Below are 27,574 nucleotides of genomic sequence, written 5' to 3' on the forward strand. Positions count from 1 at the left end.
ACTATCTCCTGGAGTTTACTCAAATTCATGTCCATCGATTCAGTGATGCCATCCCACCATCCCATCCTTTGTTGCTGCCTTCTCCTCCTGCCCTCAATCTTTCCCAACATAAGGGTCTTTTCTAATGATTTGTCTCCTCACATCAGGTGGCCAAAGCTTCGGAGCTTCAGCATCAGTCCTTCCAATGAATATTCAGGGTTGATTTCCTTTAGGATTGATTGGTTTGATCTCCTTGTTGTCCAAGGGACTCCCAAGAGGCTTCTCCAGCACTGTAATCTGAAAGTGTGTTAATCGCTTAGTCACGTCCAGCTCTTTGTGACCCCATGGACTATAGCCCACCAGGCTCCTCTCTCCATGAAATTTTCCGGGCAAGAATACTGAAGTGGGTTACCATTTCCTCCTCCACAGGATCTTCCCCACCCAGGGACTGAACCTACATCTTGTGCACTGCAGGTAGATTCTTTACTCTGTGAGCCACCAGGGAAGCAATTTTAAGGTCATTGGCATGCAAGCATACTGTTTCTCCCTGATCTTTCTGGATCACAGCTTCTCAGCCCTGGCACTGTTGGCGTCAGGGACTGGAGGTTTCTTTGTTGTGTGAGGTCATGCTGTGTGTTGTGAGATGTTCAGCAGTGTCTGTGACCCCTACCCACCCAATGCTGGTAGTAGCACTCCACCTCCCAAATGGTGACAATTAAAAGTGTGTCCAGACTGTGCCAAGTGTCCCCGCGGGGTAGAATCACCCCCGCCTAAGAGCTATTGTGCTAGACCAGGTCCAGTGGGCTAACCCAGTGCTCTGCTAGAAATGCAGAATCCCGGACGCTGTCCCAGACCTACCAAACAGCAGTCTGCATGTTAACCAGACCCCCGGTGGTCTGTGTGTTCAGATTTCACACTCACCCCATGGCCTCTCCGAGTCAGAATTGTGACCCTCTCGTTGCAGGAGGCAGACGAAGCCCTGCTACGTAACCTGCGTCTTCAGATTGAAGCCCAGTTTCTGCAGGATGACATCAGTGCGGCCAAGGACAGGTACAAAAAGGTAACCACAACCCCTCTTGCAGCCCTTTCCCACTGGAAACCAGTCCGGGGCTCTCGTGGCTGAAAAATGAGTCAGCTGGAGTGGGCTGCCCAGGTGACCTGGGCTGGACAGTGCTTAGTGAACCAGATGTGCAGAGGGGGAGGTGGTTTTGGGGTGTGTGTGTCAGGGGATGGGGAGGGAGCCAGTGTCTATGGGAGACATTACAGTCCACAGAGTGATTGCATGTGGATCTGTCTTGTTAGGCTGTTGCCTGTCAACTGGTTCAGATCGGAAAATGGAGAAAATGCAAAAACTGTAAATTTTCACTGCTGCCTCTGAGGGAACATGTGGCCTGCAGGAGAGCCCTGGAGAAGGAAATGACAACCCACTCCAGCATTCTTGCCTGGGAAATCCCATGGGCAGAGGAGCCTGCTGGGCTACAGTCCATGGGGTTGCAGAGAGTCGGACACGACTTAGCGACTAAACAGCAATAGCAGGAGCCTCCTCTCAGGTACTGCTGTGTTCTGCCCTCAGCCCTACCAGCTTCTCATAGTCTCATGCTGGGGTTGGGTGAGGGTGCTTGGTGTTCTGGGAAAGTCCAGTCCCAGAGCTATGTAACCTAAGGCCAGTGGTCTAACCTTTCTGAGCTTGTGCATCTTGAAAATGCAAGTACCAGACACTCCTTTCCTGCCCAGCTTGTCACCTGAGCACAGCAGACCTGAGGGCTGACCTCTCCAGGGACCTGGCCTCCCTCCAGCTCCAGTGTCTATGTCTTTGCCTCAGGACCTGCTCCAGGCAGCAGAGGGTGGCTTTTGTGTAGATAAAAGGAGGCATCAGGCACCCTCCAAGAAGGTCACTGTCTGATATCCCGAGGGTCACCTTGGCCTGGAGGGAGAAACTCAGGCAGTTCAGGTTTTAATGAGAACTCTTTCCTTTCCCGACAGAATCTTCTGGAGATTCAGACCTATGTCACCATCCTGCAGCAGATCATCCAGACCACCCCACAGGCAGCCGCCATAACGAGTGGAATGCGGGAGGTAAGAGCAGGAGCCCCAGCAGCAGTGTGGCCACACGTGGGCATTGGTCCTGCAGCCCCAGGACTGGTGCCCAGAGGCCCAGGGAGAGGCATCAGGTTGGACTGTCTGGGGCCCCCAACTTGACCTGAGCATTCATATTCAAGTTTACTCTTTTGCTCTTTTAGTCTGTAAGTGAACAAGGGTATCTAGACATTTGAGGACATAAACTCTGCTGTTGACCGTCTTCCTAGGTGTTTGTCCTCTCAAGGATCACAGGCTATTCTTCCTTGTCTAACTTATAAGAAACTACCAGACTATCTCCCAAACTCTGTAGCATCGCTGCATTCCCGCCCCCAGCCACAGGTGGGAGCTTCTGTTGCTTTGCTTTCTTATCTGCACTGGGGATGTTGGGCTTTTATTTTGGTTTTGCTGTTTGCTGTTCTAATAGTTGTGTTGTGTATCTTGTTTGAGCATTTTTTAAAATTTTATTTTAGCAGAAATCTTAGTTCCCGAAAGGGATCGAACCCTCAGCAATGAAAACATAGAGTCCTAACCAATGGACCACCAGGGAATTCCTTGTTGAGTATCTTTTCAGTCAAGACATATGGATGCTTATCTGCCATCCATGTATCTATGATTCATGTATTTTCTTTGTTGGACCAAGACCCAAGTCTTTTGCATATATATATACATATTATTCAGAGAAGGCAATGGCAAGCCACTCCAGTACTCTTGCCTAGAAAATCCCATGGATGGAGGAGCCTGGTAGGCTGCAGTCCGTGGGGTCGCTAGGGGTCGGACACGACTGAGCGACTTCACTTTCACTTTTCACTTTCACACATTGGAGAAGGAACTGGCAACTCACTCCAGTGTTCTTGCCTGGAGAATCCCAGGGACAGGGGAGCCTGGTGGGCTTCCATCAGACATAACTGAAGTGACTTAGCAGCAGCAGCAGCATACATGTTATTGGGTTGTTTGTTTTCTTATTCCCCTTATCAATTTGACCATAATTTTGAATCTAGAAAATTGAAGATAGTGAGTGACTGTTTTTCAGGTCAGGTCCTGCTAATGATGAGGCAAGTCTGGGGCATGAAGACTGTCAGGACAGGTTAGAGATGGTTGAAGCTGTTTTGGGATTTGGGTGTAAAACTGTGTTCCCAGTATAATGTTCCAGATTCCCTCCTCACTCAGCTCTTTAACAGTTCAACAATATATTGACCTATATTTTTTCCAACTGTGGTTTATGGGATTTCGTGATGCATGATATGGTATGTGTAGAAATAGACTGAGAAGGATACAGATTAAAACGGAAATGTCATGTGGTCTTTCTCTGGAGAAGTGCTACACTGAGGGCAGGGTTTTGTGAACTGTTCAGCTGATGAGATTCTGTGTTTTTCTGCAAAGATGACTTAGGGTAGAAGTCTGCCTAAGCCCACACCCTGCAGAGCCAGTGGGCAAGGGTAGTTGACTGCTTTGTTTATTTGAACCTAACTTTTTATATCAAAGCTAAAGAAATCCCCAAATTTGCTTTTGGGACATAGTTGAACCCTGCCAAGTAACATCTGAGAGGCAGAAGAGTTACTTTTTTTGGCCTTGATGGGGATATTCTTGTTCACATTGCTCACCAGTGGCCCCAAGTGAACTGTGTGCGTGTGTGTTTAGCTGCTTTAGTTGTGTCCAACTCTGCATGACCCTATGGACTGTAGCCCTCCAGGGTCCTCTGTCCATGGGGTTCTGCAGGCAAGAATACTGGAGTAGGTGCCATATCCTCCTCCAGGGGATCTTCCCAACCAAGAGATCAAACCCACATCTCTTTACATCTCCTGCATTGGCAGGTGGGTTCTTTACCACTAGTGCCACCTGGGAAGTTACAGGTGAACTGGTCTAAAACACAGCTTTTCCTAAAACATAATTTTCTTTGTCAGAGATTTCTTTCCAGAAACTTTATTGTATTTTGCAAACATTTTCCCCTTTAATTCAAAGGTGTTTTATATCAGAGCACACTTATAAAATCATAATAGTCTGTTTCCTTGTAGCCACTTTAGTCTGAGTTGTAGGAATGTAGAACCGTCTAGACCTAGTTTGATGGCATCAGTGATTGTCAGAGACCTTCAGCATCACCTGGGAACTTGAGAAAAATGCAGAATCTCCAGCCAGACCCCCCAGCAGACCCACTGAGTCACAATCCCCATTTCAGCAAGATGCTCAGGGATTCATGTGCACTTTACAAAGCACATTTAGGCCCTGAAGGCAATGGCACCCCACTCCAGTACTCTTGCCTGGAAAATCCCATGGGTGGAGGAGCCTGGTAGGCTGTAGTCCATGGGGTTGCGAAGAGTCAGATATGACTGAGTGACTTCACTTTCACTTTTCACTTTCATGCATTGGAGAAGGAAATGGCAACCCACTCCAGTGTTCTTGCCTGGAGAATCTCAGAGACGGCGAAGCCTGGTGGGCTACCATCTATGGGGTCGCACAGAGTCGGACACGACTGAAATGACTTAGCAGCAGCAGCAGCAGCAGCCTCCTTCTTCAGAGAAGGCAATGGCAAGCCACTCCAGTACTCTTGCCTAGAAAATCCCATGGATGGAGGAGCCTGGTAGGCTGCAGTCCGTGGGGTCGCTAAGGGTCGGACACGACTGAGCGACTTCACTTTCACTTTTCACTTTCACACATTGGAGAAGAAAATGGCAACCCACTCCAGTGTTCTTGCCTGGAGAATCCCAGGGATGGGGGAGCCTGGTGGGCTTCCGTCTATGGGGTCACACAGAGTTGGACAAGACTGAAGTGACGCAGCAGCAGCAGCAGCAGCAGCAGCAGCAGCAGCCTCCTTCTTTGCTTGTAAGGGCACTAATCCCACCATGGGGGCCCCCACTGTAGGGACCTCATCTCCACCTCCCTTCCTGCCAAAGTCCCAGCCCAGATGCCTTCCCATGGCGGGAGGGGGTCAGGGCCTCAGCCTGTGAACCTGGGGGGCGGATGTGAATGTGCAGAACACAGGAGGCCTCTCCCCTGCTCTACGTGTTTCTTCCCATGACAGTGTGTGATGTTGAGTCTGGCTTCTTTGTGCAGGAGAAGCTCCTGACAGAACGGGAAGCTGCCACCCTGCAGTGCCAGCTGGAGGATGGCCGGGAGATGCTCTGCCTCCTGCAGGCCCAGAGAACCGAGCTGCAGGCCCAGGTGCGCCCCACCCTCCGTCTGCAGTTTCATTCTGGTGTCACGTGCCTGCAGAGATTTGCGTGCGTTTGTCTCACTGTGTTGTTTTGTTGTTTAGTCCCTCTGTCATGTCCAAATCTTTGTGACCCCATGGGCTATATAACCTGCCAGTCTCCTCTGTCCATGGGATTCTCTAGGCAAGAATACTGGAGTGGGTTGCTATGCCCTCCTCCAGGGGATCTTCCCGACCCAGGGATTGAACCCAAATTTCCCCCATCTCCTGCATTGCATGTGGATTCTTTACCACTGAGCCATCAGGGAAGCCCTATTTCACTGTAAATTCTCACAAACTTGGCACACCTGTGTGCCCAGCCCTCAAGTGACAGACAGCGTTCCTAGGTGGGTGACCAGCTGTCTGAATAGACGGAGGGCTGCCTAGGACACTGACCTTCCTGCTCAGACTGGAAAGGCCCTGGGCCAAAGGGGATAGTGAAAGTGAAAGTGAAGTCACTTAGTTGTGTACGACTCTTTGCGACCCCATGGACTGTAGCCGACGAGGTTCCTCCATCCATGGAATTTTCCAGGCAAGAGTACTGGAGTGGGTTGCCATTTCCTTCTCCCGGGGATCTTCCCGACCCAGGGATCAAACCCAGGTCTCCCGCATTGCAAGCAGACGCTTTTACTGTCTGAGCCACCAGGGAAGCAGGGACAATAGATCCCACTAATTTCTGGCTCCCGAGAGGTTCCCTCAGGTCCCCTCCGCCACCAAGGGTAAGTTCCCATCTGTGCATAACCAACTTGTTTTGCCCAGTTTAAAATTGTTGTTAAAAATAAGAAATGGTCACAGATTGGGGTTTTTAATCCTCCACTCGCTTGAATCTGTGCTTCCTGCTTCTGACCTGAACTCTCCTCTGGAATCTGACTGCAGCCCTGGAGAGAGAGGCTGTTTCTGCATTTGCTCCTGCTTAGAATTTGTTAGTGGAAACTTTGCATTTTCACCCCACCCCTTTTCTTTTCTTGGTGAAGCTTAATTTGCGAACTGAACTCGCCATAAAGCTCAGTCCTATTTCTACAGGCTTCTGTGGTTCACAAGCTTTGCAGGGCACCTCCGTGATTCCTCCAGTTTCTTTCTCTGGTTCCACATATATGCTGTTCTGATGGGGACATTGGGTTAGAATATGCTCCTTCCTGTTTGACCACGTTTCCCAAATCCAAAAGTAAATTGATGTTCGGTTTGACAAGTACATGTAAAGGACAAGAGAACAAGAATTGAAAAAATCTGCACCTCTCCATATACCATTAAACGTTATATGTCACTCTGTCTCTACTCCACCAAAGCCAACAGAAGAACCACATGTTGGAGCCCTGTGTGATGTGGTGCTTTTTGTGGGTTCTCAGCGTTACCAAATTTCAGGACCTGAGTCCAGAATCTCTATTCCTGCCCCATGCACCACACACCCCTCACTGTGCAGTGACTCAGGGGCTTCAGAAAGCACATGGGAGTCTGTGGATGGTCCCTAGGGCAGATACCCCAGCTGCCCTTAAAACTCGTCCTGCTGTGGTGACAAATTGTGGCTTGAGGACCAGACGTGTCGATTTGGTGACTTGATGAGTATGTGGTTTTCACTGAGGCTCTGAGAGGATGGAGGGAGGGTATGTGTGTGTGTGCGCGCACATGTGTGTATAATGTGTATGCATATTTTTGTATGTGTGTATGCATATATGTGTATAAGTTGTATGTGTGTGTACGTGTGTGCATGTACATGTATGTGTGTACATGTATGTGTGTGAATAAGCATTTGGAGAAGTGGACACAAGCCCAGTCACGTTGGCAGAATTCTGTTCTGTGTGCCTGTGGGAACAAGGATCCTGTTTCTTTACTGCCAAGAGTCATTCCAGATGCTGCCCACTCTCCTTGGTGGGTGGCCTCCTCCATCTTCAGGGACATTGACTCTTTCTCATGCATCTGCTTTCTTTGATTTCTGCTCTTGAGGGCTCATGTGATCAGGAATAATCTAGAATAATCTCCCTATTTTTTAAGCTCAACTGCTTAAAAACCTTGCTTACATCTGCAGAGTCCCTTTGCCAACTAATACCACAGAGTCTTGGGCAGAAGCTAAGGGGTAAAGGTCACCGGGGCCAAAAGTCTGCCCGATTAGCTCAAATTGAAACACACACATGTCTGGACCCACCCGAGAGTTTCTGACTCAGTAGTCTGGGTTGTGGCCCAAGAACCTGCCTTTCTGAAGTCCAGGTGCTGCTTGCTAGCCCGGGAACCACACTTGGAGGTCACTAATTGGTCGGGGGGAGGAATCCCATGGTGGGCCAGAATGTTCTACATCTGGGCCACTCATGTTCCTGGCCTGGGCCCTCCACAGCCTGATTCACGAGATGTTCACAGCTGGCTTTTTGCTGATTTTAAAATGTTGCCTTGACTTTTGGATGGAGTAGCTAAACTGTATGTTCCCAGGGAGACCAGTGAAGATAGCCCCTCAGTGCGGCCAGGGCTGGGACTGGGGATGTGGTGGGGACGGTGTGGGGAGTGCTCCTTGCAACCTGAGGGCTCTGGACAGCAGGGCTGTGGCAGCTGGCTTGGCGTATGGTTAGGGCATTCACAGGCTCGCCCCAGACCAATGGAATCAAGGATTCTGGGGAGGGGCCAGCATCTTCTTCAACAAGCCCCCCAGGTGGCTCTGCCAGCTTTGAGAACACTGATCTGCAGTTTGCCCGTAACAGCACCTACGATTGGAGCTGGGGGCTCCTGCTTTTGAGATTGAATGTGGACCATGCATGAGACCCCTGAACATGGGCCATGCATGAGATGATACTTATTCCAGGTGCCCAAGAAAGAACAGGCTCCCTAAATTCTCTAAGTTGCATCAGTTGAGTTTTTGTGACAGCAAAGTGAAAAAAGGCAGATTTTTGCGAAAGTGTGTTGCTCAGACGTCATTTCTTGTGAAAGTCCCTTATCACCATCTGGTGGCAGGTTTTGGTAAGACGGCATGTAATCTGGGAAGGACACGATTTCCTTTTTGAAATGACCTTGGACCCAAAGGAGTACGTGGGCCTAAGAGGACTGAGGCAGGAGATCACCCTTCCAGACGGGGCTTACGTGAGGTGTAGCTCAGGTTTCCTGAGGACCGTTCGTGCAAAGGCAGGCCCCCACAACTGTGCTAGAACACTTGTCTTTCACTCAGATGTTTCTGGCGAGCCCCATGTGAGGTCCGGGAACACCAAGCAGAGATTGGCTGGGCTCCTGCCTGCAGCCAAGTGGGCAGATGAATATCAGCTGGTCGATCCAAATGGTCCAGGCAGAAATGCCCAGTTACCTGGCTCACAGTGAAGTTCAGGCTTCTTCGAGGCCCACACCTGCCACCTGCCTGTGCCCCCTGTATCAGCTCGACTGCTGTTCTCGAAGTGACCCGGGGCTGTCAGTGGGCAACTCTCTTCCCCTCTCCTCTCCTGACCACCCCTGCACCTGCCTCTCTGCTTCTCACGCCTCTTTCTGCAAGTCCCTTTGCTTCTGCAGCGCCCAGGACTGGCCTTACCTCCTCCTGGAAGCCTTCTGTGATGCCCCGCCCACCCCACCTCCCCAGCACCTTGGGCCTCTCCATGGGTTCTGTGTCACCCTGTGCTTGATCCTGTGACCAGGCTGGACTGTGGCTCCAGGAAGGAGGGTCTCTTTCTCCTACGGTCAGTCTGGTGCTAGACGGCGTCTGAAGCCCACACGGAAGTCAGTCCCCTCAGAGACATCTTGTTAGCCCCCTTTGAGCTGCTGAAAGGGGGACTTTTATTGTTTTCTTCTGAGCACCCCTCCTTCTGATGGAGGAGGTTTCAGTTTTTGAGCTTTAACACGGTGCTGTGGGCACAGCTCTTTCCTCTTCACGTGGGAGAAGGGTGAGCTTTGATGAAAGTGTGTCCAGCTCTCATGTTCTTCTGCTGCCCAGCTGACTCTGGGGTTGATGGACCCCAGACACACCTATCTGTGACCTGCAGGTTCTGTTCTCAGGACCGCTCCATGGAAACGGAGAGTCTTAAGTGGGGATTCACACACTCCTGGATGGCTTCTTGTCTCTGAGATGTAGGTCTGGAGGGGTCTTTTGAATCCCTTCATGGAAGTCTTTCCTGGAGTGTGTGGATGCTGGTATGATTAAGAGGGTGTGGCCACACCAGGAGTCAGAGGTTGTGCCTTGGTGTTTGATGTCCTAGGAGACTGTTTGAATGGAGACACTTTTATTTATTTTTAAAAATTTATTCATTTTTAATTGAAGGATAATTACAGTATTGTGTTGATTTCTGCTAAACATCAACATGAATCAGTCTTGGGTACACATATGTCCCCTCCCTCTTGAACCTCCTCCCACCTCCTACCCCATCCCATCCCTTTTCATAGAGTGCTGATTTGAACTCTGAAGTGAAGTGAAGTCGCTTAGTCGTGCCCGACTCTTTGGGACCCCATGGACTGTAGCCTACCAGGCTCCTCCGTCCATGGGATTTTCCAGGCAAGAGTACTGGAGTGGGTTGCTATTTTGAGTCATGCAGCAAATTCCCACTGGTGCTCTACTTTACATACGGTAATGTATATGTTTCCATGCTACTCTCTCTTCTTCCCTGCCCCTTGACCACAGGTCTGTTCTCTACGTCTGCATCTCCATTGCTGCCCTGCAAAGAGGTTCATCAGTTCCATCTTTCTAGATTCCATATATATGCATTAATATATGATGTTTGTTTTTCTCTTTCTGACTTGCTTCACTCTGTATAATAGGCTCTAGGTTCATCCACCTCATTAGAACTGACTCAAATGCGTTCCTTTTTATGGCTGAGTAATATTCCATTGTATGTAGGTACCGCAGCTTCTTTATCCATTCATCTGTTGATGGACATCTAGATTGTTTCCTGAATGGAGGCAGTTTTACACGAGGAACAGAAACCTGGCCAAACTCTCTTGGTTGATTCTGAAATAATTTTAGACTTCTCTGATGCTGTAAAAATAGCTCAGAGTTTTCCCATACTCTTCATTCAGTTCCCCCAAAGTCAACGTCCAAATAGCAAAGCACCAAGGATTGAAACTAGGACATTGGTGATCAGACCAGACTGGTGAGAGACTTGCCTGAAATCTCACCCGTTACCCTGTTCACAGGTTGCCTGATCCTGGGCCCTGCCTGCATTCAGATGTCCTGTCTCCTCAGCCGCCTCCAGTCTGGGACAGCTCCTGCCCACCTCTGCTTCTCATGACCTTATCTGTACATAGTGAAGGGTTGGGCTCTCAGGAATAATCACCCTCTATGTTGTTTTGTGTGTTCATTAAGCTGCATGTGTCAGGCATCCCGTGATGCACATACGTGAGGATAGATTCAGACTCTCACTTAGTTCCCCGTGACTCAAAGAATGTGGCCTGGAAACCAAAGCCACAGCCATGGGCATTGTAGGGAAGCCACTTAGAAACCTGGCCCCTCCAGTCCCACTGGAGCTACTGAGTCAGAATCTGAGCAAAACTGTATCCTCAGGTGGTTCATATGCATGTTGAAGTTTGACAAGCGCTTTTCCAGATGAAGTGGGTTTCAGTCTATATGTTTTATTTTGCTTTTGAGGACTGGCCACACCTGTTAGATCTTTTCTCTGTGGGAAAGAGAGCTTGTACTGAGCTTGTAAATAAATTCGCTTGTAAATAAGTAAGCAGCTTGTGGCTGCTTGTGGGTAGTCACAGCTCTCAAAGTGAAGACGAGGAACCTCTTTTCATTGTCCTACCTTGATTTTGATTTTTCCTGCTTTAATATATAAATAGCGTTTCTCTGAAGTTATTTTACATAAGTGCCAGTGTACACAAACACACACATTTTAGCTATCAAAACATATATGTAACTCTACTGGTCAGAAGTCAGGAGAAAATTTAAGTGCCGGAGGAGCCTGGTAGGCTGCAGTCCGTGGGGTCGCTATGGGTCGGACACGACTGAGCGACTTCACTTTCACTTTTCACTTTCACACATTGGAGAAGGAAATGGCAACCCACTCCAGTGTTCTTGCCTGGAGAATCCCAGGGACGGCGGAGCCTGGTGGGCTTCCGTCTATGGGGTCACACAGAGTCGGACACGACTGAAGTGACTTAGCAGCAGCAGCAGCAGCAATGATTGAATAAGATCAAGGAAATTCCCCCCCTTTAATTATTATAGCATCTTATCTATTTAGTCCATGTTCTTCTTTTTACTGCTTTTTCATGCTAACTCAATAGAGTATGAAGAATGTACTCTGAGTTGTACATGTTAGTCCAGGGACGGCAGTTTTTGTTTTCTGAGTTTCTCATCTTCCTACTGCCTTGGATCGGGGGCTCTGCTAAAGGCTGATTTCCGGGGTGCTGATACAAGCATCAGGGGAAGGGGTTCAGTTGTCACATCCTTCTGTGGCTTTAAGATTCTCCGCGGACAGAGAAACCAACAAAACAAATACAACTGGGTACGCCGTCAGGATTCTCCACTGCCGCGTCTGTGTCTGAAGGGAGAGGGTGGCTGGGTTTCCTCGTGACCATGTCTCTGCCCGCAGACTGCGGCCCTGGAACAAGCCATCAGAGATGCCCATGAGTGTTATGATGACGAGATTCAGCTCTACAATGAGCAGATCGACTCCCTGCGGAAGGAGATTGAAGAGGCGGAGAGGAGCCTGGAGAGGTCATCCTATGACTGCCGGCAGCTGGTGGTCGCCCAGCAGACCCTGAGGAATGAGTTGGACCGGTATCATCGCATCATCGAGAATGAAGGCAACAGGTGGGGTTGGGGTGGGCAGAGCCCGTACACACAGAACCACTTACTTGTTCCACGTTTTTCCATGTGCCAGTTCCAGGCTGTAGGGAATGTGGCAGGAAAGTGAAAGTGTTAGTTGCTCAGTCATGTCCGACTCTTTGTGACCCGCCCTGGACTGTAGCCTGCCAGGTTCCTCTGTCCATGGGATTCTCCAGGCAAGGATACTGGAGTGGGTAGCCATTCTGTTTTCCAGGGGATCTTCCCGACCCATTGCAGGCAGATTGTTTGCCGTCTGAGCCACCAGAAGGAGACCCCCAAATCCAGGACCTCACGGGGCTGGAATGCTAGTGGGGGAGGCAGAGGATGAATGGGTTTGCAACAGAGACGTGGCCTCTGGCGTGTGTGATGGTGGGGGGAGGGAGAGGTGATGAAGATAACCGTGGGAGTGTTTGGATGTCAAGGTGCCTTTCAGCTCACAGGCCTCTGGGGACAGGAACGTCTTAGCTGAAAGGATGAACAGGTGTGGTTACTGAGATGCTTCAGGTGAGATGCCTGCACAGCACCTGGAACTGGACCAGTGCTCAGAGGGGTTGATGTTATTACTGCTGCTGCCATGGTGGCTCTGAGCACCTGGCCAGTCAGTTCTGTGGCTGCCAGCAGGCTGTCTGGTCTCTGCACGATGGATCGGGACGTGAACTCTGCTGGCAAGTGTCTCTGTCTCAGCCTCATTCACATCTGCACCTGCATCAGCTACTCTGTTTCCTCCATGTTCATCTGCGCCACCATGTCTGCGTCTGCACCTGTGTTTATGTCCACTTCTGTGTCTGCAGCGTCTGGATGTGTACATCTCCACTACACCTACATTCTCTGCACCATCTGTAGCTACACCCACATCACCTGACCTCCATCTGTATCGTCTACACCTTCGCCTGCCTCTCCCTCACCTACACCTACATCATCTGTATCGACACCTGAGACCGACTCTGCCATCTACGGCTGTCTGGATCATCTACATGTACGTCTACCCCACAGCTGCATTTTCTGCACCTGCATCGTCTTCACCGCCTCTGTTATTTACGCTGACGCCTGCGTCACCTGCATTTACACCTACACTTGCCTCTACGTCATCTACATCTGCATCGCTACCTCCACCCACATCTACACCATCTGTGTCCACGTCGCTATCACTTACACCTGTATCTACATTATCTATGGTTGTCGTTACATCTTTATCACCTAAGCCTGCACCTCATCTCCACACAGAGCATCTAAATCTTCATTGTCTTTGTGTATATGCATAAAGTGTCTACACCTCCATGATTTTCTTTTTTTTTTACTTTACAATATTGTATTGGTTTTGCCATACACTGACATGAATCTGCCACGAGTGTACATGTGTTCCCCATCCTGAACCCCCCTCCCACCTCCCTCCCCATCCCATCCCTCTGGGTCATCCCCGTGCACCAACCCCGAGCACCCTGTATCATGCATCGAACCTGGACTGGCAATTCATTTCACATTTGAAAGCATACATGTTTCAATGCCATTCTCCCAAATCATCCCACCCTCGCCCTCTCCCACAGAGTCCAAAAGACTGTTCTATACATCTGTGTCTCTTTTGCTGTCTCGCATACAGGGTTATCGTTACCATCTTTCTAAATTCCATATATATGCATTAGTATACTGTATTGGTATTTTTCTTTCTGGCTTACTTCACTCTGTATAATAGGCTCCAGTTTCATCCACTTCATTAGAACCGATTCAAATGTATTCTTTTTAATGGCTGAATAATATTCCATTGTGTATATGTACCCAAAGCTTTCTTATCCATTCATCTGCTGATGGACATCTAGGTTGCTTCCTTGTCCTGGCTATTATAAACAGTGCTGTGATGAATATTGGAGTACATGTGTCCCTTTCAATTCTGGTTTCCTCGGTGTGTATGCCCAGCAGTGGGATTGCTGGGTCATATGGCAGTTCTATTTTCAATTTTTTAGGGAATCTCCACACTGTTCTCCATAGTGGCTGTACTAGTTTGCATTCCCACCAACAATGTAAGAGGGTTCCCTTTTCTCCACACTATCTCCAGCATTTATTGCTTGTAGACTTTTGGATAGCAGCCACTCTGACTGGCGTGAAATGGTACCTCATTATGGTTTTGATTTGCATTTCTCTGATTATTAGTGATTTTGAGCATCTTTTCATGTGTTTGTTAGCCATCTGTATGTCTTCTTTGGAGAAATGTCTGTTTAGTTCTTTGGCCTACTTTTTGATTGGGTCATTTATTTTTCTGGAATTGAGCTGCAGGAGTTGCTTGTATATTTTTGAGATTAATTCTTTGTCAGTTACTCCATTTGCTATTATTTTCTCTCATTCTGAAGGCTGTCTTTTCACCTTGCTTATAGTTTCCTTTGTTATGCAAAAGCTTTTAATTTTAATTAGGTCCCATTTGTTAATTTTTGCTTTTACTTCCAATATTCTGGGAGGTAGGTCATAGAGGATCCTGCTGTGGTTTATGTCAGAGAGTGTTTTGCCTATGTTCTCCTCTAGGAGTTTTATAGTTTCTGGTCTTACGTTTAGATCTTTAATTCATTTTGAGTTTATTTTTGTGTATGGTGTTAGAAAGTGTTCTAGTTTCATTCTTTTACAAGTGGTTGACCAGTTTTCCCAGCACCACTTGTTAAGAGATTGTCTTTTCTCCATTGTATATTCTTGCCTCCTTTGTCGAAGATAAGGTGTCCATAGGTGCGTGGATTTATCTCTGGGCTTTTTATTTTGTTCCATTGATCTATATTTCTGTCTTTGTGCCAGTACCATACTGTCTTGATGACTGTGGCTTTGTAGTAGAGCCTGAAGTCAGGCAGGTTGATTCCTCCAGTTCCATTCTTCTTTCTCAAGATTGCTTTGGCTATTTGAAGTTTTTTGTATTTCCATACAAATTGTGAAATTATTTGTTCTAGTTCTGTGAAAAATACCGTTGGTAGCTTGATAGGGATTGCATTGAATCTATAGATTGCTTTCGGTACTATACTCATTTTCACTATATTGATTCTTCCGATCCATAAACATGATATATTTCTCCATCTATTTGTGTCCTCTGATTTCTTTCACCAGTGTTTTATAGTTTTCTGTATATAGGTCTTTTCTTTCTTTAGGAAGATGTATTCCTAATTATTTTATTTTTTTCGTTGCAATGGTGAATGGAATTGTTTCCTTAATTTCTCTTTCTGTTTTCTCATTGTTAGTATATAGGAATGTAAGGGATTTCTGTGTGTTGATTTTATATCCTGCAACTTTACTATATTCATTGATTGGCTCTAGTGATTTTCTGATGGAGTCTTTAGGGTTTTCTATGTAGAGGATCAAGTCATCTGCAGACAGTGAGTTTTACTTCTTCTTTTCCAAACTGGATTCCTTTTATTTCTTTTTCTGCTCTGATTTCTGTGGCCAAAACTTCCAAAACTATGTTGAATAGTAGTGGTGAGAGTGGGCACCCTTGTCTTGTTCCTGACTTTAGGGGAAATGTTTTCAATTTTTCAACTTTGAGGATAATGTTTGCTGTGGGTTTATCATATATAGCTTTTATTATGTTGAGGTATGTTCGTTCTATTCCTGCTTTCTGGAAGGTTTTTTATCATAAATGGATGTTGAATTTTGTGAAAGGCTTTCTCTGCATCTATTGAGATAATCATATGGTTTTTATTTTTCAATTTGTTAATTTGGTGTATTACTTTGATTGACTTGCGGATATTGAAGAATCCTTGCATCCCTGGGATAAAGCCCTCTTGGTCATGATGTATGATCTTTTTAATATGTTGGTGGATTCTGTTTGCTAGAATTTTGTTAAGGATTTTTGCATCTATGTTCATCAGTGATATTGGCCTGTAGTTTTCTTTTTTTGTGGCATCTTTGTCTGATTTTGGGATTAGGGTGATGGTGGCCTCATAGAATGAGTTTGGAAGTTTACCCTCCTCTGCAATTTTCTGGAAGAGTTTGAGTAGGATAGGTGTTAGCTCTTCTCTAAATTTTTGGTAGAATTCAGCTGTGAAGCCATCTGGTCCTGGGCTTTTGTTTGCTGGAAGATTTCTGATTACAGTTTTGATTTCTGTGTTTGTGATGGGTCTGTTAAGATTTTCTATTTCTTCCTGGTTCAGTTTTGGAAAGTTGTACTTTTCTAAGAATTTGTCCATTTCTTCCAAGTTGTCCATTTTATTGGCATATAGTTGCTGAAAGTAGTCTCTTATGATCCTTTGTATTTCTGTGTTGTCTGTTGTGATCTCTCCATTTTCATTTCTAATTTTGTTGATTTGATTTTTCTCCCTTTGTTTCTTGATTAGTCTGGCTAATGGTTTGTCAATTTTATTTATCTTCTTGAAGAACCAGCTTTTAGCTTTGTTGATTTTTGCTATGGTCTCTTTTGTTTCTTTTACATTTATTTCTGCCCTAATTTTTAAGGTTTCCTTCCTTCTACTAACCCTTATACCTCCATGGTTTTCATGTACATGTATAAGCTGTCTACATCTCCATCACTTTTATGTACATATATAAGCTGTCTATATCTCCATCATTTTTATGTACATGTATAAACTGTCTACATCACCATCGTTTTTATATACATGCATAAACTGTCTACACCTCTGTTGTCTTTATGTCCATGTATAAACCATCAGCACCTGCATCGTCTTTATGTACACACACATCTACAGTGGTGTCTCCATTATTCCTATCTGTACCCATGCCTACATATGTGACTGTATCCACCTGTGTACCTATAGCCCTAGATGTGTGGAGAATGGATTGAGGCCAGCCTTCCAGTATAAGGACTCTGCTTCTCTATTAAGTGGAGATTCTTCAGTTCAGCCTAGCCCGCCAGGCTCCTCTGTCCATGGGATTCTCCAGGCAGGAATACTGGAGTTTGTAGCCATTGCCTTCTCCAGGGGATCTTTCCACCAACCCAGGGATTGGACTTACATCTCTTGTATTGGCAGGCGGGTTCTTTACCAATGAGCCACCTGGGAAGCCCTCTCTTATTTTAAAAGGCCCCCCAAACAAAGAGAACTCCTGTTCAACAGAGAAGTGGCATATTTAGATTATCAGCAATTTCTACCTTACCATTTTTTATGTGTGTTTCACAGTTTATGATTGACCTTCCCATCATCATGCAATGTGTGAGTGCGTTTGGGGGGTTTGCTGCTGCTGCTGCTGCTAAGTTACTTTAGTCGTGTCCGACTCTGTGTGACCCCATAAATGGAAGCCCACCAGGCTCCCCTGTCCCTGGGATTCTCCAGGCAAGAACACTGGGGGGTTTAGATTGAGGTAAAAGAGAAACACCTGGGCGTTCCTCCAGGGACACTTCTGTCCTCTCTCTGGGGCTCTGTCTTGGCATATGAGTGCTCTAGTGTGTCACAGGAAAAGGAAGAATTTCTTTTGTTTTCTCTAGTTCCAGTCAATGTATTGTGCTGAACTCAATTATATTTATGTCACAGTGAATGCTTCATGCACACATATACTAAATGTCTTGAACTGGTATTTAAATATCTTTGTGAAAAGTTTTATTTTGGAGGCAGGACTTCATCAAAAGGTAACTGGATACCTCTTTTGTGTGTTTATATAGAACTCTTAATTTTGATATAATTTCACGCTGATAGAAGTGTTGCAGGCACAGAGCAAGGAAATTCTGAATCCTATTAGATTCACTAGCTGTTTACATTTTGTCTCAATTGCTTTTATCTTCCTGCTCTCTCTGGTTATAGAAACTATTCTTTAAAAAACAAGTTGGAGAATCATGTCTTGGTTGCCTTCAATAATTTATCCTGGGCTGGTCATTCTCTTATTTTAGGGATGGTGTGCATGCTCAATTATGTCTGACTCTTTGCGACCCTAAGGTCTGTAGCCCACCAGGCTCACCTGCCCATGAAATTCTCCAGGCAGGAATACTGGAGTGGGTAGCCACTGCCTCCTGCAGGGGATCTTTTCCACTCAGGGATCAAACTTATGTCTCTTGCGGCTCCGGTATTGCCAAGTGGATTCTTTACCACTGAGCCACCTGGGAAGCCCTCTCTTATTTAAAAAACGCCCCCAAACACAGAGAACTCCTGTTCAACAGAAAAGTGGCATATTTAGATTATCAGTCATTTCTACCTTACCATTTTTTATGTGTGTTTCACAGTTTATGACATGACCTTCCCATCATCATGCAATGTGTGAGTATGTTCGTGGTTCTTGAGCTGTTGGATCTAGAGGAAGCCTTGTTCATTTTTACTGGACACTAGAGCCTCCGTCTTACCCCCCAACCCCATTCTGTTTGGCTTGATGACTTAACGATGGTGACCTCCCTCTTTCTGGTTCTTCCTGCCAGGCTGAGCTCTGCCTTCATTGAAACTCCGATCACCCTATACACTGCAAGCCACGGGGCCTCCCTCAGCCCTCGGCATGGTGGGAAAGGTGAGTCCCCAACTCTGGCTTGTTCTATTTTTCTGTCCTAGGAAAATGGAAAAAAATCAAGCGACTTTGTCTCTGAATGCAACATTCATGCTACCTTCCGATCCAGCTGGAAATTCATTGCTTTTATGTGGGGTCCCTTCTTGCCCTGCTGATGTCCTCCCACTGGTGCCAAGTGACTTGAGTCTAAAAGTTTACAAGGAGAAAGTCAGGCCACGTGAGAGGCCATGAGCACGAGGCATTTAACTAGGGAGGAAAATCGCAATTAACATTTACTTTGGCAAGAAGTAGATAATGAAATGTATCTATCCACCCTCCCCCTCCCCCAGTGAAATGAACTCTTTTAAGCAAAGGTGCTTAATCTAGCATCAGGAGCAGAGTAGATGCTCAACTTTTGTTCGTTTTCTCTTCCATTCAAAACTGAGCAGGAAGAGCTTGGTGGGCAGTGGAGCTTCTGCCTTCAACACTTGGTCCTTTGGGGACGTTTCCTGCACTTGTGAGATGTCCACTCATGGCTCAGTCTCCCCAATCAGGACCGAACAGAATGGTGCCTGGAGGAAGGAAAGCCTGGCTTACAGTGCTGTCATATCCCAGGGTCTCAGAAAGCTCAGAGGGCTTTATGGAGATAGGAGAAGGGGCAGGGGTCCCCAGACACCCAGGCTGGCTCCAGGGGCCTGTAGCTGTGTGCAGGGTGCTGAACTTGATGCTTTGCTGTCACAGTCTGGAAATTCTTCACAGTTTTGAACAGCAGGCCCTGAAATTCAGCAGCTGGTCCTGCAAGCACCCTCTTCTGCACTCCTGCTTCTGGCCACCTGCTTTGACATGTCCCCCTTGTGTCCCTCCCCCATGGCTTCATGACCTGCACCTGCTATGCCTGCTTACCCTGCTCTGTCATTGAGGGTCACCCCTATGGGATGCCCTGCCTCTGTGAACCCAAGTCCTCTGGTTAACAAAGGGAGGACTGCAGCTGGAGAAGACTTTGGGGTGAAAAAGTTAAAAAACCACTGTGTTAGTAAATCTTGAAAGCCTTTTGGATGTGTGGGTGTGCGCTAAGTCACTTCGGACGTGTCCGACTCTTTTGCGACACCATGGACTCTAGCCTGCCAGCCTCCTTTGTCTGGGGGTTCTCCAGGCAAGAATACTGGAGTGGGTTGCCCTGCACTCCTCCAGGGGGATCTATCTTGCCTAGGGATTGAACTCGTGTCTCTTATCCCTCCTCCTGCAATGGCAGGCGGGGTTTGTTTTTTTTTTTTTTAACCAATAGTGCCACCTGGAACTAAAAGCCCACCTTTTGGATGAGACAGGGTGAAACTTTGTGTTTTCTGAAACTTTAAGTTTCTCCTCTTGGCTGGTCTGAAGCAGTAAATGTGGCCTCGGGCACAGGGGATTCTATTCTGGGTTTAAGAGCATAGCTTCCTCTTGTCATCCAGGAGGAAGGGGATGGTAAGCAAGGAGTGGCGGTATTTATCTGGTTTGGGGTTCAGGGGGGACAAGGGTGTGCCTGGAGGCTATTCCAAACCCATCAGAGGAAGGTGGGGGTGACTCTGAGTTGCTCCTTTGGGGAAGCCTGAGGTGACAGTGACTCTTTGGACTGGATTTCCTGGTCTTGTCTGGATCCAAGTGCCCCCTGTGACCTCGAGGTGGGGGTGCTGGGGTGGGGCAGAGGCCCTGCTCCCACGGAGTGTTATTGCAGGAGAAACACAGATCTCAGTAAGTTATACCCAGTGTGAAGGGAACTGTGGGAGCCTCCCTTCCACTCTGCAAGCCCGGAGGGGCCAAGAGACTTGTCCCAAAGTCCCACAGTGGCCGGCAGGGCTGGGTCCTCAGTGTGGGCCATGAATGCTTAGGACCCAGGGATCCTACCCTGTTGCCAACCAGCCAACCAGTAAACCCCACCCCAGTGCTAGGCTTGTATTTTTCAACAAGTACTTTTTCTTCGTCTGTCATTGGCCTTGACTCATCACACCCACCTCGTTTTTTCTTTTTTCAAAGATCTCACCAGGGCTGTGCAGGATATAACTGCAGCGAAACCAAGACTCAAAGGCCTCCCCAAGAACCTTCCGAGGAAAAAGGAGATGGTAGCGAAAGACAGAGCAGATGAAATTCCGGAAGAGACACCGCTGAGAGGTGAAGAGGACACGAAGCCGGGGCGGGTGGTGCTCACAGAAGAGGGCGAGTCTAAGCTTGAACCGGGGGATGAAGAAGCAAGTCCCCCGACCCAGGAAGGGGCTCCGGAGGATGTCCCAGATGGAGGCAAGATAAGCAAAGCCTTTGAGAAACTAGGCAAGATGATTAAGGAGAAGGTGAAAGGCCCGAAAGAACCTGAGCCCCCTGCCGACCTGTTCACCAAAGGGCGGTACGTGATGGTCTCCGGAGACGCCAGTTTCATGGATCCTGGCTTCTGTGTCTTCTCCGTCCCAGCCAAAGGGGGCGTGGTGGTGTCTAAGGGGGACGACTCTGTGCGTCCTGACAGCAGTGTGGAACCCTCTCCCCAGCAGCCTGAGCCCCCTCTGGAGGACGGACAGGGGCCCCCCCAGGAGAAAGAAGACGGTAAGAAGGAGGAAGGGGGCCCCCCCCAGGGGAAAGAAGATGGTCTGCAGGAGGAAGGGGGGTCCCTGCAGGGGAAAGAAGATGGTGTGCAGGAGGAAGGGGGGCCTGCCCAGGGGAAAGAAGACGGGGTGAAGGAGGAAGAGGGGCCCCTGCAGGGGAAAGAAGACGGACACCCCCCCACCCCGCACCCTGCAGACAAAGGGGATGAGAAAAATGCCAAAGACCTGAAGGGCCTCCAGGGCAAACAGGATGGCCAGAGGGAGGAGGAGGGGGCCAGAGGGCCCTGTCCCACGGTGGCGCCTGGTCCAGAGGGGCCATCTACACCTCGGTCTCAAGGGCCTCAGGTCACTCTGGGTGGGTCCGAGGGGCATGGGGCTTGGAGTGGCAGCCGGCCGGCGAGAAGCCCTCCCAGGAAGCTGGCCTATGAGAAGGTGGAGGTGATGGAATCCATAGAGAAGTTTTCCACCGAGAGCATCCAGACGTACGAAGAGACTGCTGTCATTGTGGAGACCACGATTGAAAAGACGAAGGCAAACAAGAAGAAACTGGGAGAGAAGGGGTCCTCCAGTGCCTGAGCTAACCGGGAGGAGGTGCCTCTGGGCCCCTGTAGACACGTGCTTGGATGTTTCACAACAGAGGCTACAAGGGTGAGGATACAAAGTTCTTTGGATTAGACCATGGTTGGCCCATCTGGCTTACCAATGAAGCCTTAATTAAAACGTTTTCTTTGCTTGCATATCCTTTGTCTGATTAACAGGGGCCTTGGGCTTGCAGGTGGGCCAGCGTCGCTCAGGACAGGGGTGCCCTGCTAACAGCCGCTGGGCTGAGCTCATTTAAGAAAGTAGACGAGCCCTTCATCCTGGGGCATCGTGGGACTTAACAGAATCTGGATTTCACACCTGAAACTTGTCAGGTGATGGATCGGCTTGTTTTCACCTTGTTTTAGGCACAAGCACATGATTGTGTGAGGGGTGCTTTGTTAGAAGTCAGGTGATTAAAGGTGTCTGTCTCAGTTTGGGTTCCCCAAGAAGCTGACCCTGCAACAAGGATCTGATGTCATTTCTGGGGATGTGGTCCCAGAAGCGCCAGGAGGGCAGGAGACAGAGGTGGAGGCAGCAGGGCATGAGAGAGGAGAGGCGCTACCAGGTGGGTGGGCACTGTGGGAGGCTGGCGCTCAGCCCCCATACCCGGGGGCTCTGGGAGATGGGGTAGAACTCGGTCTTCAGTTACCCTGCCCAAGGGTGTGGGAGCTGGGTGTTGACCCACCAACCCCTGTCGGCCAGAAGCTAGGCCCAGGACAGCCCTCAACTGAGAATCGCAGGTGCAGGCAGTTGTTTGAACACCAGGCGTGGAGATGCATGGAAGCAATAGAGGTCACGGGCAAGATGCAGGGTGCCAGGGCCGCCTGCATAGCACGCGTGCCTTGTGTCCTTCTGGCTGAGTCACTTAAGAGTTTCTCACTCAGAGACTGCACTCCTGGGTTGGGCTTCAAAAGCAAAATCAAATGTCACCATGCAGTTCCTTGTTCAGCAGTTAATTAATGAATTCACCTAACTTTTACTAAGGGACTTCCCTGATGGCTCAAGCAGTAAAGAATCTGCCTGCAATTCAGGAGACATAGGAGAGGTGGATTCGATCCCTGGGTTGGGAAGATCACATGGAGATGGAAATGGCAACCCACTCCAGTATTCTTGCCTGGGAATTTCCATGGACAGAGGAGCCTGGCGGGCTACATCCATGGGGTTGCAAAGAGTCAGACATGACTGAGCACAGATGCACATATACTGAACATACTCTGTGTGCCAGGCAGAGTGCAGTGCTGATAAGGGAGAGTTTACAAGTTTATTAATGATCTCAATTACCATAATATACTATCCCACAATACTGCTGCTGCTGCTAAGTCACTTCAGTCGTGTCTGACTCTGTGTGACCCCATAGATGGAAGCCCACCAGGCTCCCCCATCCCTGGGATTCTCCAGGCAAGAACACTGGAGTGGGTTGCCATTTCCTTTTCCAATGTGTGAAAGTGAAAAGTGAAAGTGAAGTTGCTCAGTCGTGTCCGACCCTTAGCGACCCCACGGACTGCAGCCTACCAGGCTCCTCCATCCATGGGATTTTCCAGGCAAGAGTACTGGAGTGGCTTGCCATTGCCTTCTCTGATCCCACAATACACATGCGTATTCTCCTGTGCTTACATGTGCACTCAGGTATCTGCAGCGTCACATCCTAGGAAACAGAAATTACTTGAAACCAGAATCTTTACAAACATTTATATGTTGCCTATAGGCATCTCTTTTTTTCTGCTAACAGTCCAAAAGTATTTTTTTGCTTAGCCAAATAAGAAATTACTCCTTCTCCATGTAGATGCTCCAAAATACATTATAGGCAGTGAATAAATGTGCTGAAATGGATTATTGCATCTCCCTAAACAAAGGTATCTGGCAAGACAACCGCACATCATTACAGAAGATTAAGAGTGTCATAAATTAAATCCTCTCCCTCAGCACTTTCAAGACAGGACTAAGTGGAGGAGGGACCACCAACTTGGGGGGATCCTGCTGAGCCTCGTCTGGCCAAGGCCCCTCCCAGAAAGCTCCCACCCCCTGCTCAGGCCCCCAACCCCACACTGCTAAGATGCCCACATCTGCCAGCCACCTGGAAGGATGGGAAAACTGGAATGTTGAAATAGCTCCTACCCAGGCCTGTCTCAGCCTCTGAACTTCCGGCACCAGCCTGAGGTGGCTCTGGCTTCCTGTGTGAGTATTCGGAAAGGTATAAATCTCTGCTGAAGGTGGGGGCTGACCCCTGGGAGCAGGTGGCAGGGGAAGGTGTGCAGAAGGCACAGGTGGCTCCAGAAAGGATAGACATAAGGGCAGAGGTGGCAACTGTTCAAAGAGGGGTGGGCCAGGGGACACTCCTTTTATTCAGATCAAGTGTTTCCTGATGGCCTGAGTGAGAGTGAGGAAGTCTATGGAGTGGCCAAAGCCCTCCACAAGGCTCCCTTTGGTGCCACCCTGGAGAGAACAATTTCCAGAATCCTGGGTTCTGGCCCTAGAGAGACATGCTGGCAGAGCAGGGGTTAATGCCTCCTGGTCTGCCCTCCTATGAGGCCAGAATATTCCACTCCAGACTGAGGCAGGAGGCTTGGGGGAAAACTGCCTATCACCCAATGAATGAGCCATCACATTGAATCCAGCACCTTCAAAGCCTGAGATCAAGGCCTAGGCTGGGGCTGCAGAGAGTAGTGAGGAGGGAGAGGGATGCAGATTGCTAAGAAAGAAGACTGGTTCTCTCTGCCTGAGTAACAGGAAGGGTGATACTGATGACTGGGGTGGGCTGATGACGTGCTTGGTGCTCTCTGGAATGAGAAGCTACGGGGAGGGCTTGGCCTATCCTTCTGTGTCTCCATGGGGCTGAGGGATCACTGCTTCACAAAAGCCAAGCCCCCAGGGTCTCAGGCTGCACTTCTAGGTGCTCTCCCCACCTCGCTGCCCTCCTCCACCCCTGACCTCGTCCCAGATCTCCCCCACCCTTCCCAGTGAGGTCAGGTTGGTGCTGAGGCACTTCCAGGACTCTGCCCTGCTCAGCGCACCCAACTCCAATCACTGTCAGAGCTGGTGGCCCCTTCCCAGCCACATGGCAATCCAACTCCTCTGGAAGTTAGGCACCCTCTCTCAGGTACAGAGGGCTAGCCTATCCCATTTGCCTGAAGCGGGAGCCAGTTCTATGGCACCATCATGCTCTGATGCTCCCCTGAGAACCAGGCTGAGGACAGTCTCCAGATGAGAACCCTTCCAGATTCATGTGTAACTTTCTTCTTCTTGTCCTGTCTGGTTCCCCTCACTCATCTTCTCCCAAGAGCACTCCTTTTTTTTTTTTTTTCAGTATTTCACGTGGTTTTATTACCAAACAAGCAACAAAACAGTTTTAGAAAATTATTTTTGCTACATACCAATTAGGAGATCACATAAAATGAGAAGCATAAGAGTTCCATGCACTCAGCTCAGCCTGCAAGTCAGTGCATTTCAGCTGAAACAGACTGGTTCAAAACACAGGGTCATACCACACCTTTTGGAACAGCGGGTAAGGGGTCAAACAGTTTGGTTTTTTTGCCAAATATTCGCTTTATTCAAACTACCAGGCATGAGTGACTGTAATTCACTGCGGCAGGCAATAACACAGAGAGAAAAGAGGAGTAAGGCGAAAGAAAGTGACGGCTGGTAGAAACCACTTCTGACACGTTGGAAGCTCATGCTGCTGCTGCTGCTGCTAAGTCACTTCAGTCGTGTCCGACTCTGTGTGACCCCATAGACGGAAGCCCACCAGGCTCCCCCATCCCTGGGATTCTCAACAAAGCTAATTTGGGAAACTCAATTTTCAAAATGCTAGTTACTACCTCCTTATGTCTATCTGGTTAACAATCAAAACATATGAAATCTCACAGCTCAGCTACTGAATCTGCCACTTATGTACTGGATCCTTTTAGTCTATGCTGCTGCTGCTGCTAAGTCACTTCAGTCGTGTCTGACTCTGTGTGACCCCATAGACGGAAGCCCACCAGGCTCTCCCGACCCTGGGATTCTCCAGGCAAGAACACTGGAGTGGGTTGCCATTTCCTTCTCTGAGAGCACTCCTTAAATAAATATAATAAACAAATAATCTCTTAATTAAGATTGATTCATTAATCTTAATTAATTAAATTAATTAATGTCTTGAATTTAAATTAACATGTAAAATAAATCTCTTAAATAAGAATCTTAAGTAAGAAACTCTAGAGCTTCCCTGGTGGCCCAGCGGTTAAGAATCCACCCGGCAAAGCAAGGAACACCTCTTCAATCCCTTGTCCCAGAAGATTCCATATGCCTTGGGGCCACAACTATTGAGCCTATTCTCTGAAACCTGCAACCTGCGCCAACTACTGAGCCCACGCACCCTAGAGCCTGTTCTCCACAACAGGAGAAGCCACCACAATGAGAAGCATGCACACCGCAGCGATGGTATAGTCCCCACTCTCTGCAACTACAGAAAGCCCACACATAGCAACAAAGACCCAGCAGAGCCAAAAATAGTAATAAAAAGTATTTTTAAAAAATCTGCATTGCAGACTCTGTTCTAGGGACCCCACCCTCTGAAAGCCTCTTGTTATTCATAATTAGCATCAGCCACAATTTATTGCCTCTAAAAATTCAGCTTTACCCAGTACCTGAGTGAGTGAGTGAAAGTCACTCAGTTGGGTCTGACTCTTTGCGACCCCATGGACTGTATAGTCCATGGAATTCTCTAGGCCAGAATACTGGAATGGGTAGCCTTTCCCTTCTCCAGGGAATCTTCCCAACCCAGGAATCCAACCCAGGTCTCCCACATTGCAAGTGGACTCTTTAACAGCTGAGCCACAAGGGAAGCTCAAGAATACTGGAATGGTATCCTTCTCCAGCAGATCTTCCCAACCCAGGATTCAAACCGGGGTCTCCTGCATTGCAGGTGGATTCTTTACCAACTGAGCTATCAGGGAAGCCCACATAGTACCTAGTACCTTGTAATACATCCCTTTCTTTTTAAACTGAGTGTTAGATTCTGTGGTTTGCACAAAGCACTTTGACCAATACAATGATTCACACCAAAATTTGTTGCATCAATAAACACTCAACGGACTGAGAGTCTGGCATCCTTAGGGGTGAGATTGGTCATCCCATCTGGTTGAGTTTGAAGGCAATGAAGATCCTATTAGTAGTGAAGAATGATATGGTGAGGACTATTCATTTCTTGATTTCATTTTTAAAAATAATATAATGAGAACCCATGAGTTTGGTACTCATCCCAAGAGCTAAACTATTATCAGTAACTTAGGTCTCCCATGCACTGCTCTTCCATCCAATACTCATGCCTCCCCCAAGAGGTCACAGTTATCTGAGGGTTTTATCACATATGTTGATGTCTAAATAAGATATTGTTTTATTTGCTTTTGATCTTAGTGAAAAGAATAGTCTTTTGACAGTTGTTTTTCCACTCATAATTATGAAGATTAGCCATGTGTGGCACAAAAAGTAATATCATTTTCATTTTTACTGCTGTGTGTCCATGTATGAATACACCACAAACTGTCCGTTCTGTGGTCAATGAGCGTATGAATTGTTCCTTTTTTTCCTTCTCTCTTACAGACAGTGTTACTGGCAACTAGTTTGTTCTCTGTATGTGTGAATCTGTTTCTTTTCTGTTATATTCACTAGTTTATTGTATTTTTTTAGATCCCACCTATAAGTGATATCATACAATATTTGCCCTTCTCTGTCTGACTTATTTCACTTAGCATAATGCCTTCCAAATCCATCTATGTTGCTGCAAAAGGCAACATTTCATTCTTTTTTACGGTTGAGATGTGGTATACATATCACATCTATAAAGTTGTATTTTCTTTACCCATGCATGTGTTGATCGATACTTATATTGCTTCCACATCTTTGCAATTATAAATAATGCTTCTATGAATATCGGGATGTATGTATCTTTTTTAATTAGTGTTGTTTTTTTGGGGGGGATATATACCAAGGAGAGGAATTCCTGGTTCATGTGGTAGTTCCATTTTTAGTTTTTTGAGAAACCTTCATACTGTGTTCCACAGTGACTGTACCAATTTACGTTCTCAACAGTGTACAAGGATT

At 47.6% G+C, this 27,574-nt stretch overlaps 1 protein-coding gene across 1 annotated transcript in view; it reads left to right on the forward strand.

Annotated features, from left to right (window-relative positions):
* BFSP1 (beaded filament structural protein 1) overlaps positions 1 to 21,692 on the forward strand; it is a 36,702-nt gene extending 15,010 nt beyond the window's left edge. The window contains exons 3-8 of the mRNA XM_088844415.1: positions 944 to 1,039; positions 1,963 to 2,055; positions 5,107 to 5,214; positions 11,728 to 11,948; positions 18,283 to 18,368; positions 20,358 to 21,692. Of these exons, the coding sequence (XP_088700541.1) occupies positions 944 to 1,039; positions 1,963 to 2,055; positions 5,107 to 5,214; positions 11,728 to 11,948; positions 18,283 to 18,368; positions 20,358 to 21,490 (1,737 nt within the window). The 3' untranslated portion in view covers positions 21,491 to 21,692. The remainder of the gene's footprint in view (positions 1 to 943; positions 1,040 to 1,962; positions 2,056 to 5,106; positions 5,215 to 11,727; positions 11,949 to 18,282; positions 18,369 to 20,357) is intronic.
* Positions 21,693 to 27,574: the final 5,882 nt, after the last annotated feature.

The sequence above is a fragment of the Moschus berezovskii genome, chromosome 15, assembly GCF_049115385.1.
Source record: "Moschus berezovskii isolate FMDL1 chromosome 15, NW_MosBer_1.0, whole genome shotgun sequence".
NCBI lineage: Eukaryota > Metazoa > Chordata > Mammalia > Artiodactyla > Moschidae > Moschus > Moschus berezovskii.